The 19,995-nt window shown below is 47.5% G+C and overlaps 1 protein-coding gene across 3 annotated transcripts; it reads left to right on the top strand.

Annotated features, from left to right (window-relative positions):
• The first annotated feature begins 5,389 nt into the window (after positions 1-5,389).
• Positions 5,390-18,362, top strand: LOC116583267 (integrator complex subunit 6-like). Of its 3 annotated transcripts, none has more exons than XM_032331335.1 (5): positions 5,390-5,461; positions 15,297-15,477; positions 17,126-17,248; positions 17,621-17,714; positions 18,094-18,362. In XM_032331335.1, exons 2-5 carry the CDS (start codon positions 15,303-15,305, stop codon positions 18,191-18,193), a joined length of 492 nt encoding a protein of 163 aa, XP_032187226.1. In that variant the 5' UTR covers positions 5,390-5,461; positions 15,297-15,302; the 3' UTR covers positions 18,194-18,362. The 3 variants fall into 3 exon arrangements, with proteins under 3 accessions (XP_032187226.1, XP_032187225.1, XP_032187224.1); XM_032331334.1 differs by lacking the exon at positions 5,390-5,461 and adding an exon at positions 14,164-14,267; XM_032331333.1 differs by lacking the exon at positions 5,390-5,461 and adding an exon at positions 14,285-14,415.
• Positions 18,363-19,995: the final 1,633 nt, after the last annotated feature.

Raw genomic sequence — 19,995 nt, 5'->3', positions numbered from 1 at the left:
GGTGCCTTTCAATGAATCAGATTAGAGAACGAATTGCAGAAACCCAGAAACAACTCATGTTTAAGATTCTGTTTCTCTGGAACCACTCTCAGCATCAAATCTGTATCAGACAGGCTTCAGCCTGAAGAAGAAAACCGGTAGGAGACGATATGGACGTGTGTCTGTGTGTGTCCATGCACACACGTGTTGATGTGTGTGTTAGTGTGGGTTTGTTCCAGGGAAAGGATTTCATGCAATGGTCCTTTCTGTTTTGGCAGTCTCTGTCAGACCACATCCTCGTCTGATGCTGAAGCAGGGCAGGGATTCAGGAACAAGGGGCCAGGAGCAGGTTGGAAGCCATGGACATGAGCCTCATGCCCCACAATGACCTACTGATGCCCATGAGTTGTACATGTCCTTCCACCTTGGGGAAGAGGGTGTTTGGTAGAGGCCAGGACCCTCCCAAAGAACTAACTGCCAAAGCTCTTTACTCTGATTCACGTTAGATGTCTCCTCCTCAGGGAGGCCTTCCCTGACTACCCATTAATACTACTGTCCACCCATTTGCATCTCTCCATCCAACTTCTGCTTTGTGCAGAGTACTTACCACTCTGTGACAGTTGCTCTGCTTGTCTAGTGTCTAATGGAAGATCCGTGAAATGAATGTCTCATTCACTATTCTATCCCCGCCTAGATAAGCAGTGGCCACTTAGTTTCTACAGAATACAAATGAATTATTTCTAATCTTCACGACCAGCCTGGGAGGTTGATGCTGTCGGGAGCCTCAGCTTGCTGGAGAGGATGTAGAATGCGCAGAAGTTAGGTACATCGCCGCAGGTGATGGGCAAATAAGGGCGGACCTGGAGCAACCTCTCAGAGCCAGCTCTGGCTTGAAGTCAAGCTCTTCTTCTTCTTCTTCTTCTCCTTCTTCTTCTTCTTCTTCTTTTTTTCTTTCTTTCTTCCTTCTTCTTCTTCTTCTTCTTCTTCTTCTTCTTCTTCTTTTTTTCTTTCTTTCTTCTTCTTCTTCTTCTTCTTCTTCTTCTTCTTCTTCTTCAATTTATTTATTTTCTAATTAAATTTATTTTTTCTTCAATTCCTTTTTCTTTTCTTTTTTAAAAATTATGTTCGCTTAACCAGTGTATGGTACATCATGTGTTTTTGTTATAGTGTTCATCAATTCATTATTTCAGCTCATCCAAAAATGTGCCTTCCTTAATACCCATTACTGGGCCAAGCTCTTTCCACTCCTCCAGGGCTGCCCCCAGACTCCACAGCCCCTGGCTACCCCTGGCCCAAAGTCTTCTGTTGATCCTTATTTGTCATCTGACCCTGGATCTGGGGCATTCTCTGCTCACTCTCCCTCCCTGACAGGAGCTCCCAGAAGAGGGGGGTCTTGCTTTCACCTGCCTCAGGCTCTCCCTTAGCTCTTCAGCTCTGAGGATTCCCAGGAAGATCTATCCTGTCAGACTGGGCTAAACTTCTGTCCCTCCGCCAGTCCCTGGTCCACAGGGGAGTCTGCTGTCTGTGTGCTCCCCAAATGAGATCACTGGCCCCCAGTGAATGGCCCACCCTGTACTTCTCTCTGGCCCAGAGCCTGTAGCCTCTCTGAGGTACTGGGTCATGCCTGTCTCCTAGAGGCAGCACCAAGCCCGAGCAGAACCTTTCCAGAGCACCTCAAACGTGCCAGGGTGGGCTTTGGTTTCTTACCATCCTCCTCACCACAACCACCACAGCCACCTAATGAGGCAGAGGCCATGATTTCCACTTAACATCTGAGGACATCAATCCCCTAGAGAGCCTGTCCTTACTCCAGGTCTGACAGCTGGCTGGGAGCTGAAGCCAGAGGGAATCCCAGTGTCCCTCAGTCCATGGTGTGTGCCCTTGAGAACGGTACAGCACCATGCCCCTGCTTCACACAGGAAACCTGGATTCCTTGCTAAACTGAGATCTACAGACTAACAGGTGCTAGGACTTTCCCTTCCCAAGCGAAGAAGTTGTGAGCCTTAAAAATGAATCTGTCAGGCACCGAGGTTAAAGCATCTGACTATGGCCTGGGATGATCTTGGGGTCCTCGGGTCAAGCCCAGTTTAATCCATGCCTGGTGGGTAATCTGCGACTCCCTATCCCTCTGACCCTCCCGCTGCTCATGCGTATGCTCTCTCTCTCGCTCTCTCTCAAATTAATTAATAAAATCTTAAAACAAATAGAACTGTCAGTTATTGTGCCAACAAAATGCATTTATTTGGAGAAAACAGAGAATTGCAATCAAGAACAAACAAGTTGGGGCGCCTGGGTGGCTCGGTGGGTTAAAGCCTCTGCTTTCAGCTCAGGTCATGATCCCAGGGTCCTGGGATCGAGCCCCACATCGGGCTCTCTGCTCAGCAGGGAGCCTGCTTCCCCCTCTCTCTCTCTGCTTGCTTCTCTGCCTACTTGTGATCTCTCTCTGTCAAATAAATAAATAAAATCTTAAAAAAAAAAGAACAAAGAAGTTACAGCAGAACCATTGGCAAGTCTGGAGATCAAAGGAGAAGGCTCTTTTATTAGAGGAGAATGGACATTTGGAAGGCTGTTACAAAAGAAAAGTCCACTGCAGTAAACTGGGATTTGAATGTATAGCAGCTTCTCATTGGCTGAGCTGTGAGTGTTCCACTTTGTCTGGGCTGTTGCTGGGGGAGGAGGAAAATCTTTCTTCCTCCTGCTGGGATAGTAAGGGAGCAGCTGAAGTAGAATGGACTTGCATGGTAAATTCCCCCTATGGGTGTGCAATGGATAACCAGGGGTAGCGCCTCAGTGCTCCCCCTAGTGGCCCCCCTTGAATCCAGTTTGGTGACCTTATGCTTTATAGGTCTTTTTTTTTTTTTTTTTTTTTTTTTTTGTACGTTTTTATAAGTTTCATAGAGTGCATGGCAAGACCCCCCTTTCATGTCCATGTACAGCAAGATTCCCTCCACGGTTCAAGACAAGCACGTAAGGCTTCTAGAAAAAGTTGTCTATGCAGTCCGTAGTGGGCTGTATATACTTGCCTTTAAACCGTTTTAAACAGTTTAAGCTATTTCAAACAGCTTAGCCATTCAGCCAGGAAGGACTGCCAAGTGCAGTCACGCAAGGAGCGCTTGAAAAGGGCGGGTAATTGGGGGAGACGAAGCATGAGAGACTGTGGACTCTGAGAAACAAACTGAGGGTTTTGGAGGGGAGGGGCTGGGGGGTTGGGCGAGCCTGGTGGTGGGCATTAAGGAGTGCATGGATTGCATGGAGCGCTGGGTGTGGTGCATAAACAATGAATCTTGGAACACTGAGGAAATGAAATAAAAAATTTTTTAAAAAGGAAAAAGAGCTGATAGGCTGCCGCAACATTAGAAGTAAGTCTTATATGTGAACGAAAAAGGATCCCTTATGGGTCATAAGCACTTATTCTGCAAATAAATAATGTGTGTCTTTAGACTGATTTTCAATGCAAATCTTTTGAATAAACATCTGATTTTGGCCAAATAAATAAATAAATAAAAAGAAAAGGAAAAAGAAAAGAGAAAGAGAAAGAAAAGAGCGGTGTAACTGTCCAGGCACCCTTGGGACCCGCAGCGCTTCCCCCATCCCTGCTCTGCAGCCACCCCAGCTTCCGACTTCCCTGCCCTGGCAGCCGGAGCCCCAGCCCTTCCGGGGTCTTTGCAGCTGGGCTTCCTGCTGCCTCAGTTATGCTCCCCAGGTCTTGTCGCCCTTCGCCTCTCTCCTCAAATGCCACTTCCTCACTGAAGTGCCTGTCACCCCATCTAAAGTGAGAGCCTCCGTCGTTCTCCTTCCGCCCCTTTTCCGTCCGCGCTACGACGACGTGCAGACAACGGGTGCGCTCCCTGGTGCTGCGTGGGTTCTGCGTGGAGAGGGACTGCGATCCCCTCGCCCGTGTTCCTGAGCCCTTTCTTCCTCATACGCAAACCCTGCCTTCGAGGGGCCACGGGAGGCCTTTCGCAAGATGCAGGCACCGCCTCTACGAGTTTCCTTCCAGAACAAAAAAGGGAAACAGTGTAAATAGTTGACGGTCGGATACACTGGAGTGATACTTAGTATAAGACGCAGCCTATACGAGGAGGCATGTCTGGGTCGGTGGAGGCAGGGCCCGCGAGAATCCACTCCCGCGTACAGGCAAGGAGAACACGGGCCAATCCTGCCGAATCAACCGGCTGCAGAGCCGTGCATCAGTCAATCCGCGCTCGGCAAGAACCGGAAGTGCGTTCACTCCGGAAAGATGGCTCCGTCCCACTGGGGACAGTGGGCTTTGGGCCGTTGTGAGGAGCGCTATTCCTACTGCCCTGTCCTCAGCTCCGGGGTGGCCTTGAAACCAAGGACCTCACGTCCACAGTAGCTCGGAACACCAGCGACAGTCAGCCACTGGAGATGACTAAACTGATGGGAGCTCCCCGCAAATCTCTGTTCCCACACAATTGTTACTATTTAATGTGCTTGGTGACTCCCTGAAAAGCACCGCTCCTGGGACTCGACCAACACAGAACAGTCTAGAGCTCTCTCTGTGGGCACAGCCCTGTCGCCATCTTAAGGTGCCAGGCAGGAGCCCTGCAGGGAGTGTTGAATAGAAGGGATGACGGTGAGCAGTCTTGTCTTCCTTTCATTTCATGTGCAAGAAGTGCTTGAAATGTTTCTCCTCCAAGAAAAACCTGCAAAGCAGAAGTGTGTAGACAAATTTTTACCAAATGCTCTTAAGTGTTCCTCAGGATTACGATGACGAAATAATCCCCCTCCGTTTCTGTTAAAACAATGGGCCACCTTTTATTTGTGCACTCTCAGCTTTAAACACAACAAGCCTCTCACCTATTATGGGAAAAACATTCTGGTTCCGAGGCGCCTGGGTGGCTCAGTGGGTTAAGCCTCTGCCTTCGGCTCAGGTCATGATCTCAGGGTCCTGGGATCGAGCCCCACAACAGGCTCTCTGCTCAGCGGGAGTCTGCTTCCTCCTCTCTCTCTGCCTGCCTCTCTGCCTGCTCGTGATCTCTCTCTCTCTCTCTCTCTGTCAAATGAATAATGAATAAAATCTTAAAAAAAAAAATTCTGGTTCCTAGAAACGCCTTTTCTTCTGGTCTGTGTGGCCGAGTTCTGCCTGTAGGGGGCGCCTGAGCCGCGGCCCGAAAGACTTGCTTCCTGGTTCTGGGCAGCGGGCACAGCTGGCCCCTGGGGGGCAACAGGCTTCTCCAGCACCTGGTTCCGCACCGCACACAGCTTCTCGGGGGGTCGGGCTGCTGCAGGGCAGTGTGGCCAACAGCCCGCCAAGTCGTGTAAACGCCCTTACACCTCCCCGGGGCAGTAAAAATAAGTAGATCAGCCTTCTGGCCAGACAGCTGTGTGTGCGCACCGCTCCCAGGTCCCCTAGGGGGCGGATGTCCCGAGGTTTCCCAGGGGGCACCTTTCTGTACGGTCCCACCTGAGAGGCACCACGACGTCCCTGCCATTCTTGTTTCCAGGCGCCTGGAACGAGGTCAGGATTTTAACCCTGGGACAGTGGGTTCTGTCCCCTGGCGCGCTGCCTGGGCCCTGAAAGTGCCTCTCCCTTGGCTGTGGTGTCTTCCTGAGGGGATCTACCTCAGCTCTGTGGAGAGACGTGGGTGGGTTCTGACCTCAGCACAAGGGAGGCATTTTCTGGGCAGCTTGTCTCAGCCATGTTGGAGAAGAGGCAGTCCTTGGTGGTGTCTTGAGTTCTGTGAGGGACTCTGCTTACGTAATTCTCTCAGCACTGGCGAGGGGACTTGTCTTTGGGTGATCCCCTCAGTCCTACGTGAGGGACGGGGGGAGTGGTTCCTGGCTCTCGGTTCAAGCTCTGTGAGGGGATGTTTCCTGGGCTGCACCAGCTCAGCCCTCGGATTCCTGTCCCTGAGGGCTTCTACCTCAGCCTGCGAGACACTCGCCTTGGGGTGCAGTTCAGCACGAGGGGGCATTTTCCCGGGGTGCTCTGTCGCAGCCATGGTGGGCCTGGGCTTCCGTGGTGCTCTGCTGGTCCCTGGTGGGGACTCGTAGTCCTGGGGAGACTTCCGTGGGGGCTCTGTCCCCTCCTATGGGGGTGCCGTTCCTCCGATGGTTTAAGACGATGGGGAAGCTGTCCCCGGGGGGCTCCGTCTGAGCCGGGCGTGGCCGGGAGAGAACTTCACCTTGGGTGCTCGCTCGGCACTGGGGGTTTGGGCTCTTTCTTGGCGCTCCCGCTGCCGTCTGGGGAGCCGAGGCTCTTCCTCGGAAGGTCCATCTCTGCCCAGAAGGGGGGTTCTCCTTGAGTGCTCCCTCCCAGCCCTGGGTGGAGGGTTCCTTGGGCACTTGGTCCCCCTTATGGACCTGGGCGGCTCTTCCTCGGCTGCCCTGTCTCAGCCGTTGCCGGGGGGCATTCTGGGGGCTCTGCTCAGGGGCTGCACTCTCCCTCGTGTGGTCTGTCTCACTCAGCCTTTGGGGTGAATTCTTACTCGGGGGCTCTCGGGCACTTTGGGTGGTTTGCTCTTACTTGGATGCTCTGTCTCAGCCCGGGGTGGGGTAGTTTCCCTGGGTTTCTGTATCTCAGTCTCTCAGGGGTTCTATCTAACCTTCTATGCGTGACCGTGGTCATCAAAGTGGGAATCTGGGGCTGACAGTATGTAAGAGTTGGCTGCTTTCCATACTCAGAAACACTTGCTATAGGGCGTCTTCAATCTCAGTGCCCTGGTGGGTGTGCGGGGGCCTCTCGTTATCTCTTCTACATGTGCATTTTGTACTGGTTAATGTGCTTTACTGGCCATTTCTGTATGTCTTTTGAAGAGACATTCCAGGACGTGCATCCACATCTTACTGAGATATCTGTAGTTTTTTTTTTTATTATTATTTCTTTTCAGCTTAACACTATTCATTGTTTTTGCAGCACACCCAGTGCTCCATGCAATCGGTGCCCTCCCTAATACCCACCACCTGGTTCCCCCAACCTCCCACCCCCGCCCCTTCAAACCCCTCAGGTTGTTTTTCAGAGACCATAGTCTCTCATGGTTCACCTCCCCTTCCAATTTCCCTCAACTCCCTTCTCCTCTCCATCTCCCCATGTCCTCCATGTTATTTGTTATGCTCCACAAATAAGTGAAACCATATGATAATTGACTCCCTCTGCTTGAATTATGAGATATCTGTAGTTTTAAAATTGATTTGCTGTTCAACATATGTTTATATTTATACATATACTTAAAAATATAATTTTCTGTGTCTTCTGCTGATCTGTTTTGTTTTGTCACTCTCTTTTTTGAGACGGAGTGAGAAGGCATGCACACAAAAAGCAGGGAGTGACAGAGGGAGAGGGAGAGAGAGAATCATAAGCAGGTTGGCCACCCAGCACAGAGCCCCCGTTGGAGTCCAGGTTGGGGCTCAATCTCACCACCTTGAGATCATAACCTTATCCAAAGTCAAGTGTCAGATGCTTAACCAACTGAGCCACACAGGTGCCCTAAGTCGTTGCCTTCTTAGTATATTTTGGATGCACCGAAATTCTCAGTTTAATTAAGTCTAATTAGTCAACCGATTCATCATGGTCAGTGATTTCATTCTTTTTAAAAGCTTTACCTTTTAAAACCATGAACGTAATATCCTACGTGTCCTTCTATCTCTCCTATTCATGGGAGATCAATGTTATATGGACAGGAAGGGGATCAGAGCAGAATTGCTGTTCTCCGCAGGGAGCAGGTGGACTTACTGAATGGACCACAAAGGCTTGAAGGCCCCAGTGTCAGCAATCTAGCACCCGCTAGATTTCCCGAGTTATGTCTAGACTCCCTGTCCTGTCGCACTGGTGTATCCGCCCACCCTTGCTCCAACTCCACAACGTTGTCATGGCTCCTACGTCTGCTGTCTGGCCGTGTGCATCTTCCAACCTGGTGCTTTTGCCTAAATAGGGTCTCAGCTATTCTAGGCCCTTCGATATCCATATACTCTGTAGTATCAGCTCATGAGTTATCCCCAATATTAACAGGGAGATTTTAAAGTTTTAAATAAAAAATTACTTACATTTAAGCATGATGCAATAATTATTCTGGGCAGAATTGGCAACAATGACTTAATAATGCGTCTTCCCATCCACACGGTATGTATGTATCCACACGGCCCATTTACTGAGGCCTTTGATTTCTGTCCATCAGGTTTATGTTTCATGGGTAGTGCTTAGGCACACCTGTGGTTAGCTTTATTCTATAGGTTTTGATTTTTTTTTAAATTTTTTTATTTGTGAGTAATCTCTTCACCCAACATGGGGCTTGAACAGACAACCCCAAGATCAACCGTCCCACCATCCACTGACTGAGCCAACCAGGTGCCCCTAGATGTGCTTGACACTGTTCTAATGGTATTTTGAATATCTTTTTCTAATCGGATTGTTATTTCACAGAAATACACAGGTTTTTTGATTCTTGCTCTTGCATCCAGTAACTTGGCTACTGTACACTTATTAATTCTCGGTATTTTACATCCTTTTGGATATTCTACATATAGAACATGTCCACTGTGAACAATGACAGCCTCAGTCCTTCTTCTCCAAAATGTATACTTATTATTGTTTACTGACAGTTTTCAGTTCCTCCAGTATGTTCTTGAAAACACAGCGGACACCATGTCTTATTTCAAACTCAAGAAGAAAGAGTTGGGCATGTCACCATTAAATACAGCTCTTGTGTGCATTTTGCAGGGGGTGGGGGAGGGGGGGAAGATAAGCTTTCTTAGGTTAAAGAAGTTGCCTTTCATCCAAAGTTGCTGAGGATTTTTACTGTGAATAAGTATCCAGCATCAACCCACTTATTACAATGGCACTGTGCGTTTTGCCCGGTTTTTGCTGTTTATGTAGCACATTTCACGAATAAATTTCCCAGGGTGAAACCAGTCTTCCTTCCAGCAATAGACCCAACTACACCATGACCTTTAGGGTTTGATTGTTTGTTTGTTTTTAATGTCCTGTTTAATTTTACTTGCTAACGAGTTGTTTAGGAGTGGTGGGTCTATATTCAGGAGAGCGATCTGGGTCTTTTGCTTTCCTTTTCTTCCAGTGTTTTTGGTAGATGTTAGTAACACATTTATCTTGGCGTCACAAAATGAGTAGGGAACTCGCACCCTTTCTTCTCTTCTCCGAAAGCGTTTGCGTAAGACTGGTATTATATCCCCCCTGAATGTTTGAGGGACTCCCCAGGAAAGCCTTTAGAATGGAAAGGCTCATCATTTGGTACTAAACGTTGGACCACATACAGGGGTGTTCAGATTTTCTGTTTGTTCTTGGTGACTTTTGGAATGTTTCCTTGCTCTAGGACAGTGTCTATGTCGTCTCAGTTCCCAAATTTACTATAAAGTCACTCTGGGTGTTCCCACTGTCTTTCACAGAGCTCCCTTCTGGATACAGGGCTCGGTCTCCTGCTTGGTGGACAGTACTGTTATTCTGTGGCTAAGTTGTCCTTGATAATCATGCCAAGGAGCCATCTTGGTCTGTTCAGGCTGCCATAGCACCACGGCAGAAACTGGGAAGGTGACTGGGACAGAAATGTGTTGTCCAGAGCTGGGGAGGCTGGGGCACCACGACCAGGCTGCCGACACCAGGGAGATGTAGGGAGGTCCGTGGCCTAGTTCAGAGTCAGGCGCCCTCATTCTGCCCCGTGGGAGGGCTCGGGGTCTCTGCAGCCTCCTTTCTGAAGCACTAATCCAGCTCAGGAGTGGGCCACTGTCTGCACCTCAGCACCCGCCAAAGGACCCGGATGCCTCCTGATATCAGCTTCCCTGGGGGGTTGGATTTCAACACAGGCTGTTGGGGAGACACAAGTGTCAAAACACAGCATAGCTCTCACTATAGTCTTTTTGCCTCTTCCTCCAGGGACAGACCTCATTTATTTGCAGCAATGTTTCTTTTCTAACAGAATGTGAAGTTGTAAGCTGCCCCCCCCGCCATTTCATGTGTCCCACAGAATCAGTCATGTGATGTTTTCTTAGACTTCAATAGTGAGTATTGATTTAGAAGTATGTTACAAACTTTTGGAGTACCTTTTGTTGTGTTGGCAAGAAGTACTTCTTTAATTTCATTTTGTTTAGATATCATAGTCTACAAGAAATTAAGGATTGGGGTTTCGGTGTCACCATTGCCAATGTTTGCCTGCTTGAGAAGAAATTATATTCTTTTTTAAAAAAATTTATTTATTTTCAGAAAAACAGTATTCATTATTTTTTCACCACACCCAGTGCTCCATGCAATCCGTGCCCTCTATAATACCCACCACCTGGTACCCCAACCTCCCACACCCCCGCCACTTCAAACCCCTCAGATTGTTTTTCAGAGTCCATAGTCTCTCATGATTCACCTCCCCTTCCAATTTACCCCAACTCCCTTCTCCTCTCTACCACCCCTTGCCCTCCATGATATTTGTTATGCTCCACAAATAAGTGAAACCATATGATAATTGACTCTCTCTGCTTGACTTATTTCACTCAGCATAATCTCTTCCAGTCCCGTCCATGTTGCTACAAAAGTTGGGTATTCGTCCTTTCTGATGGAGGCATAATACTCCATAGTGTATATGGACCACATCTTCCTTATCCATTCATCCGTTGAAGGGCATCTTGGTTCTTTCCATAGTGTGGCGACCATGGCCATTGCTGCTATAAACATTGGCGTACAGATGGCCCTTCTTTTCACGACATCTGTATCTTTGGGGTAAATACCCAGGAGTGCAATGGCAGGGTCATAGGGAAGTTCTATTTTTAATTTCTCGAGGAATCTCCACACTGTTTTCCAAAGAGGCTGCACCAACTTGCATTCCCATCAACAGTGTAAGAGGGTGCCCCTTTCTCCACATCCTCTCCAACACATGTTGTTTCCTGTTTTGTTAATTTGGGCCATTCTAACTGGTATAAGGTGATATCTCAATGTGGTTCTAATTTGAATCTCCCTGAGGGCTAATGATGATGAACATTTTTTCATGTGTCTGATAGCCATTTGTATGTCTTGATGGGAGAAGTGTCTGTTCATAGCTTCTGCCCATTTTTTGATATGTTTGCCTGTTTCGCGTGTGTTGAGTTTGAGGAGTTCATTATAGATCCTGGATATCAACCTATTGTCTGTACTGTCATTTGCAAATATCTTCTCCCATTCCATGGGTTTCCTCTTTGTTTTGTTGACTGTTTCCTTTGCTGTGCAGAAGCTTTTGATTTCGATCAGGTGGGATTCATCCCTGGGCTACAAGGATGGTTCAACATTTGCAAATCAATCAATGTGATACAGCAAATTAATATGAGAAGAGAGAAGAACCACATGGTCCTCTCAATTGATGCAGAAAAAGCATTTGACAAAATCGAGCATCCGTTCCTGATTAAAACGCTTCAAAGTATAGGGATAGAGGGAACATTCCTGAACCTCATCAAATCTATCTATGAAAGACCCACAGCAAATATCATCCTCCATGGGAAAAAGCTTGCAGCCTTCCCGTTGAGATCAGGAACAAGACAAGGATACCCACTCTCACCACTCTTGTTCAACATAGTATTAGAAGTCCTAGCAACGGCAATCAGACAACAAAGAGAAATAAAAGGTATCCAAATTGGTAATGAAGAAGTCAAACTCTCTCTCTTCGCAGATGACATGATTCTTATATGGAAAACCCAAAAGACTCCGCCCCCAAACTACTAGAACTCATACAGCAATTCAGCAACGTGGCAGGATACAAAGTCAATGTGCAGAAATCAGTGGCTTTCTTATACCCTAACAAGGAAAATACAGAAAGGGAAATTAGAGAATCGATTCCATTTACTATAGCACCACGAACCATAAGATACCTGGGAATAAACCTAACCAAAGAGGTAAAGGATCTGTACTCGAGGAACTACAGAACACTCATGAAAGAAATTGAAGAAGACACAAAAAGATGGAAGACCATTCCATGCTCTTGGATCGGAAGAATACACATTGTTAAAATGTCTATACTGCCTAGAGCAATATATACTTTTAATGCCATTGCAATCAAAATTCCACCGGTATTCTTCAAAGAGCTGGAGCAAATAATCCAAAAATTTGTATGGAATCAGAAGAGACCCCGAATCGCTAAGGAAATGTTGAAAAACAAAAATAAAGCTGGGGGCATCACGTTACCTGATTTCAAGCTTTATTACAAAGCTGTGATCACCAAGACAGCATGGTACTGGCATAAAAACAGACGCATAGACCAGTGGAACAGAGTAGAGAGCCCAGATATGGGTCCTCAACTCTATGGTCAATTAATCTTCGACAAAACAGGAAAAAATATACAGTGGAAAAAAGATAGTCTCTTCAATAAATGGTGCTGGGAAAACTGGACAGCTATATGTAGAAGAAGGAAACTCTACCATTCTCTTACACCGTACACAAAGATAAACTCAAAATGGATAAAAGACCTCAACGTGAGACAGGAATCCATCAGAATCCTAGAGGAGAACATAGGCAGTAATCTCTTTGATATCAGCCACGGCAACTTCTTTCAAGATATGTCTCCAAAGGCAAAGGAAACAAAAGCGAAAATAAACTTTGGGGACTTCATCAAAGAAATTATATTCTGATTAATGAATACAGGATCCTATGTGAGGCCATGGTCAACCCTATCAGGGGTGGTATCTTTCGATCTATGCATTTGCTGTCTGGGGCCTGAGCCGAGGAAATTGTCACATTCTGATTGATGCCCCCCCGTAGAGCAAAATGATCGTTGGAGGCAGACATGTGCACAGAAGGATTCCATCACAGCAAACCTTAGGACTTCCTGTGGGAATGCGACAGGAGGATGTAACCTCATTCTTCTGCTACACAGGACTTGAGTAGCAGGTAGCTGAGGAGCCCTGGCATCCACTTTGCAATCATGAGGAGGAGCCAGAACTCGGATGACGTGGCTTCAAAATGCAGAAGAGAAACCTGGGGAAGGGACCAGGCCCTTGGTCATATTATTGATACAGGATTCAGCTCATTTGATGGTAACCTCCACTTAGCTGTTGGCTTCTTGTATCATTTTAGCCAAAACAGGAGAGGTTTGTGGCCCTGTGATTGAAAGCACCTTATGCAAAACAGTGTTCATGGTGGCAAGCAAAAGAGCAAAACACAAGACACATTTGGGAATGGAAGAAATTGTACCAGCTGGCAACAACCACTTTTCACATTCAGTATGCCCAAAGCTTGGCTTCTCCTCATAAAACGGCAATGTTCTTGTTAGATTTGGATCTCAGTGTGAAAAACGTCCCATTTGCCAATGCTCCCCCAGGGTGCACAGGCTCCACTTTTCACAATTCAGAGCCTGCAGAGCAGCTGTGAGAAGGAGAAGGGCTCGTTCTGCCCTTCTGTAGATGGGTACCATGGAGGATGCCAGGAGGGAAGCCTGGGAAACTAAAGGAGGGGCGGCTCCTGGGCTGGAGCGGACTCAGCTTTGAGGACGAATCAGCTTCCTGTGCTGCTCAACCCTCACGTGCTCACATTAGTCCAGGCCCCGACCATCAACATTTCTGGTTCCAGTGCAAAGAAAATGTTGCATGTAAAGGGAAATGCAATGAAACTTTTGTAGTTAAAATGTTACTGAGGAAGTTGGCAGGGGGCGATAGTTCTCAGAAAAAATGGATTCACACCCAGCAAGGTCAGAAGACACAGACAGATAAAGAAGCACTGTGGGATGAGGGAAGTAGCCTCAAGCCGACCGCACTGCTTTTCCACTGGTGGCTCCTGCTTCGTGGTTCCTTGTGAATGTGGGGGAACACAGCTGTTGGGGGCTCAGGCCACGGATTTCAGTGTCCCTCGGTCCTCCTTCTGACCCCTCTTAACGTGACCTGCCCCTCCCTCATCTCGTCGCTTTCGTGAGATGGTCCTCTGCCGAGTAAAGGCATTTTGATGAAGGATGGTACTGCAGGCTGGGGGCTAGTGAGGCGGGAGAAGGCACCTGCGCCTGGCCGCCACCCTTCATGGGAATCTTTGTGCTGGCTGATTGCTCCTGAGCCCCACACCTACCCTTCCTTAGCTTGTATCCAGTTTTTGCCAGAATTCTGCCTTGGTTGGGGGAGTTTCTGAGAGCACGTGGCCTCCTGTTGACCCCAAGTTGGCCGCGGGCTATCGGAAGGCCCTCATCCCTTCCCCTGTCCTTGAACGTAAGTTCCTCTCCGTCGTGGGAGCTGTCACACAGTTCCAGCTTCAGAGGGAGTGTTGTTGGGCCCATCTGGACAGTGCCTGGGATGAAGCCCACGCAGGCGACTATATAAACTGGAAGGGCCCTGCCTGGCAGTGCGCAGATCTCCTCGTGGGGCCGCCCGGGACCAGCCTGGTATGTATGCTCCTTGCTTCTTAGACCCGCCAGGACCCAGCAGGAGTGGCCTGCCTCCTTCGTGGTCTGTCCTTGTCTTCCCTGTCAGGGGCCAGTGGCTGATTTCGCCCAGATGCTCAGCAGCGAGCTCTCAGGGGCCAGAGGCCAGGTGAGCGGAGACATGGGTCTGGACCTTTCTACAGGGAGGCCACTCCTAGACAGCAGAGGAAGCAATCCAACTGTGGGTGTAGGCAGAGAGCCCCCAAAGGAGCCACGTGCATGCTGAAGAAATGCCTGGCTGATGGCTCAGGACACATTGTGGAGGAGGGACGGTGCAAGATTGTGAGAGCCGGTCTGGACGGGTGGAATGCTGGCATGGTTTCTCACATTTTTCTTTAAACTCCAGTTAGGTAACACAGAGATGCTATTAGTGTCAGGTGTAGAACTGAGTGATTCCACACGTCTGTACAACAGCCAGTGCTCATCACACAAGGGCCCTCCCTCATCCCTGTCACACACATGTCCCCAAGCCCACCTCCCCTCCAGGACCCTGAGTTTGTTCTCTGCGCTTAGGAGTCTGTTTTCTGGTTTGCCCTTCTTTCCCTCGCCCCGTGGTCATCTGTTTGTTTCTTAAATTCTGCATGTGAGCAAACTCGTTTGCTGTTTGCCTTTCTCTGACGGACTTACTGTGCTTAGCATTCTGCTCTCTAGCTGCACCCACATCATTGTGCATGGCAAGATTTCATTGCTTTTGACAGCAGAGTACTATTCTGCTGTAGACGTACATACACCATGTCTTCTTTTTCCATTTATCAGTCAGTCACCAGTCTGGCTCTTCCCAGAGTTCAGCTGCTGTCGGCGATGCTGCTGTAAACATCGGGGTGCAGGTACCCCTTCAAATCAGTTTTTGTGTTCTTTGGGTAAATACCTGGTACTGCAAATGTTGGGTCATCACGTAGTTCTATGGTAACGTCCTGAGATACCTCCTTCCTCTTTCAGAGTGGTTGTTTTTTTTGTCATTAATGGAACATGTTTCTTAATGCTCCTCAGGAAGTGATGAGTGATAAAGCAGAGGAGTCCGCCGTTGGGCCCAAAAGCCAAGTGAAACGTTCTGGAAAATCCATCACTCCGCCTCCATTTAAGAAAAGGCTGAGCATGCCGCTGCTGTCAGTGAGAGAGGACGGAGAGGGATCATCCCAGCCTGGGGCCTCAGCCGTGTCCTCGGAAGATGGTGAGGATGCCCTGCCCGTCCTGCCCTCCTCTCCCTGACCTGGCCCAGGGCAGCCCCGCCTCTGGCTCCTCCATGCCTCGGGGTCAGTTCTGATCAAGGTCACTGGCTTTGGGTGAGGCTGCCATTAATTTCCCAGCCACACTGGACCAGGTGATCACTCTGTCCTTCATGGAGACATTCCTGGCTCCCCAAACTCTGCATTCTACAGATGTTCTTCTCCTTTCTGATCTCCTTTCTCTCCTCTTAAGACTGTCGCAGTTCCTGAGTCCCACCGTTATACCGTCCCTCATTCCACACTGCCTCATCACTCAGCAAGGTGTTCCAGAGCTTCTGAGCTCGCGTCCTGCTTCCCCGCCTGAACGTGTGTTGCCCATTTGTTGCCGTGTACCCAGGGTGACCGTGTCCACACAGAAATCAGATCATCACATGCATATCCTGAAACCCATCATTAATTCCCCAAGCGCTCGGAACAGAGTCTCAGCTCCTGACGCTGGTCTCCAGACCGTGCACCTCCTGACCCTGCCATCCTCTCCTGCCATCTCATGTCCTCTCCGTGTCATCCTTGCTCTCTCTGCGTCTGACCCTTATTCTGTGGCCCAGGCTTGTCCCCTTGCACAGGCAGTGCATGGCCTTCATGGCAGCCAGGCCGCCTCCGCTGTGTGTGCACGGGCCGGCTCTGTCTCCTGCTCCTGGCTCTGCCCAGGGCTCACCTCTTCAGACCGCCCTGCCCGACCACGCATCATGGAGGCCTCCTCTCCCACTCTGGCTCACATCCCTGCTGACTTCTTCCTAACACAAAATCAAACCATGTTATTCCCTTTGCCCATTGTACATGTACTCTCTGATGTCCACAGTGGTTGTAACTTCTAAAAGGAAAGGGTTCTTCTGTCTGGTTCACTGCTGATCCCCACTCCTGGCTTGATGCTTGGCACAGAGGAGCATGAGTGAATGAAGTAGATGTGTCAGACTTGGAGTAAAAAAAAATATATATATATCTCCTGAGACAAAAAAAAAAGCCAGATGAGGAAGATCATTTACTGACTGGGATCTCTAGTGATTTAGTGCCAATATCAGGCATCGTGACATCAAGTGACATCAAGTGACACGTTCAGCTCTTCTCCTTGTAGAGTGCATCAAGGGAACATTGAATCCTGAGTCCCAGGGCTCTGTGAATGTTTGTTGATTAGTTGTATTGTCCAAGTCTGTTTCTGTGTGTATGCGTAGTGACCAGAATAGAAGAGGCTTCTCTGTTGTATTATTTTTCATGAGGTCAAATTTTCAGTACTGATACATCTAGCTGGTGTATTGTCCTGCTGCGAAAAGAAATATTAGAGACTGTGAAGCACATGGATGTGCGTATGGGGTTGCTGAAATGCCCATCATTGCAGCTCCTCATTCAGTGAGGCTTCCAGGGGCACCTGCCATTCACAGTATGCACGGGGCGGGGAGGGGAAGTGGTCAATCCCCACCTGATGGCTTCTGGTCAAAATCTGATCTCCAGAGCTTGTGAGCGTGGCAGGAGACGGTATTCCACACAATTAGATTCTTTGTGTCCTGACTTAGCCAGGGTCAACAAGGGGTGGGCCGATTTACAGACCTGGTAGTGATGCCCTGGTGGGAGGAATCTTTCCCAGCTGTCTCTCTGCAGATGAGCCCAAGGGCACAGCAACGTCTGTGTTGGAAGATGTGCCAGATCAACTGCCAATACCAGTGAAAATCAATATGGAAATAAAACTGCAATTGAAGAAGGAAATCCGATATTTTGAAGGAAGTAAGTCGAGTAACCATTTCTGTCCATGAAACCACAGGAAGTCTTTCCCATTCCCTGATCCAGACTAGATTCCACTGACCTCATCCTTTGCCAGAACTGGGTTTTCCCAATTAGAATCGTTCGTCTTTATTTTGACTGAAATGTCCCAGTAAACCTTTTTCTCTTGTTCTTTTGTATTTCTTAATTGGTTATTGTGTACTAGATTCCGTTGGTGGATATATTCGGATGTCTGAAAGTAAGGATGGAACGCACAGGTACTCTGTAACATTCTAGCCCTTGAATGATCACCGAGTCTCCAAGACTGAGTTCTGTCTCCTCTTTGTACTTTAGAAATACTGAAGGGTTTTTTTTTTTCTCTCTAAATATCTTCAGAATATGAAAAAATCCTCAAATTGCTTGAGGGAGTGCAAGGACCTCCGGAAGTGCACAAAAAATTTGCTGTATATGCCATGAAGGAAGCGGCAAAGTGAGTGTAGGAGGACGTGTTCAGAATGTTTCATGGCGGGGCCAGTGGGCTGCTGGGTGAGGGGTGGGTTTGGGCCCTGCCTGACTTTTCTCAAACCCTGATCCTCACTCAGAGTCCATGTTGTCTCCACTTATTTTGATTGATATTATCTGAGTCTCACTCATTCTTGCAAGCTCAAGGAACCTTCTGTTCACACCCGAGTTTGAGGTGGGCCTTGACCTTGAACTGGCACTCTGTATTTACTGGATTGTCCCATACCATGCAGATGTGTTTTCTGTTCTCCAGTAAACTGAGCTTCTCTCTGTATTTTGCACAGTGTGTCCTACAACATGGGTTCTTTGGGTATCATTCGGTTAACGGCTTGTCTCTTTATTTTCAGATTTAAAAGAGAAGGCTTAATAAGTCACCTTGAGAAGGTACTAGAGAAAATAGAACGCGACCAGTTTCTCAACAAAGGTGATGGCTCCCCAAGCTTTTAATCCCGTTATCGCAATCATCAATGAGAAAGCAGAGCCAATTGGCTGTCCTGGAATGCGACCAGATATTGTTGATGGCTCCTAGCATGATTAGCTAAGAAATCGTCTTCTTGGGGCTAAGGAAAAGCGTTGCAACTTTCATGTTATAAGTTTCTATTAGTAAAAGTTGGCCTTTTGCCCTAAGCGTTTTGTCTCAATGCATTGTTTGTTTGTTTGTTTTCCTTCTGTTTAGTCATGAGGGTACACTACATCCTAGGTTCTCTGCAGGTCACAAGTATGTATTTGGTATTTATTGTCATCTTCTATACCAGCCATTTCTTTTTCTTTCTTTCTTTTTTTCTTTCTTTTAATAGAGGGAGGGCCATGAGGAGCAGAAAGAGAGGAAAAAATATATATTTTAATTTTTTTTAATTTTTAATTTTTTCAGCGTAACTCTATTCATTATTTTTGCACCACACCCAGTGCTCCATGCAATTGGTGCCCTCCCTAATACCCACCACCTGAATCCCCCAACCTCCCACCCCTGCCCCTTCAAAACCCTCGGATTGTTTTTCAGAGTCCATATTCTCTCATGGTTCACCTCCCCTTCCACTTTCTCTCAACTCCCTTCTCCTCTCCATCTCCCCTTGTCATCCGTGATATTTGTTATGCTCCACAAATAAGTGAAACCATATGATAATTGACTTTCTCTGCTTGACGTATTTCACTCAACATAATCTCTTCTAGTCCCATCCATGTTCCTACAATAGTTTGGTATTCATCCTTTCTGGTGGAGGCATAATACTCCATAGTGTATATGGACCACATCTTCCTTATCCATTCATCCGTTGAAGGGCATCTTGGTTCTTTCCACAGTTTGGTGACCATGGCCATTGCTGCTATAAACATTGGGGTACAGATGGCCCTTCTTTTCACGACATCTGTATCTTTGGGGTAAATACCCAGGAGTGCAATGGCAGGGTCATAGGGAAGCTGTAATTTTAATTTCTTGAGGAATCTCCACACCATTTTCCCAAGTGGCTGCACCAACTTGCATTCCCACCAACAGTATAAGAGGTTCCCCTTTCTCCACATCCCCTCCAACACATGTTGTTTCCTGTCTTGCTAATTTTGGCCATTGTAACTGGTGTAAGTTGGTATCTCAATGTGGTTTTAATTTGAATCTTCCTGATGGCTAGTGATCATGAACATTGTTTCATGTGTCTGATAGCTATTTGTATGTCTTCATTGGAGAAGTGTCTGTTCATATCTTCTGCCCATCTTTTGATATGCTTGTCTGTTTTGTGTGTGTTGAGTTTGAGGAGTTCATTATAGATCCTGGATATCAACCTATTGTCTGTACTGTCATTTGCAAATATCTTCTCCCATTCCATGGGTTGCCTCATTGTTTTGTTGACTGTTTCCTTTGCTGTGCAGAAGCTTTTGTTTTTGATGAAGTCCCAAAAGTTCATGTTCGCTTTTGTTTCCTTTGCCTTTGGAGACATTTCTTGAAAGAAGTTGCTGTGGCTGATATTGAAGAGTTTACTGCTTGTGTTCTCCTCAAGGATTCTGATGGATTCCTGTCTCATGTTGAGATCTTTTATCCATTTTGAGTTTATCTTTCTGTATGGTGTAAGGGAATGGTCGAGTTTCATTCTTCTACATATAGCTGTCCAGTTTTCCCGGCACCATTTATTGAAGAGACTGTCTTTTCTCCACTGTATATTTTTTCCTGTTTTGTCGAAGATTATTTGCCCATAGAGTTGAGGGTCCATATCTGGGCTCTCTACTCTGTTCCACTGGTCTATGTGTCTGGTTTGCTGTCT

The sequence above is a fragment of the Mustela erminea genome, chromosome X, assembly GCF_009829155.1.
Source record: "Mustela erminea isolate mMusErm1 chromosome X, mMusErm1.Pri, whole genome shotgun sequence".
Taxonomy (NCBI): Eukaryota; Metazoa; Chordata; class Mammalia; order Carnivora; family Mustelidae; genus Mustela; species Mustela erminea.
Note: the sequence above shows the minus strand (reverse complement) of the source record. Positions and strands in the feature narration are given on the sequence as shown.

What these genes read in the sequence shown, in the direction of transcription:
- LOC116583267 (XM_032331333.1), top strand. Translation starts at nt 14,380, where the DNA reads ATGCTCAGCAGCGAGCTCTCAGGGGCCAGAGGCCAG. An exon ending in TCTCAGGGGCCAGAGGCCAG is followed by an intron (nt 14,416 to 15,296) that starts GTGAGCGGAGAC and finishes AATGCTCCTCAG; the next exon opens with GAAGTGATGAGTGATAAAGC. An exon ending in GCCATGAAGGAAGCGGCAAA is followed by an intron (nt 17,715 to 18,093) that starts GTGAGTGTAGGA and finishes CTTTATTTTCAG; the next exon opens with ATTTAAAAGAGAAGGCTTAA.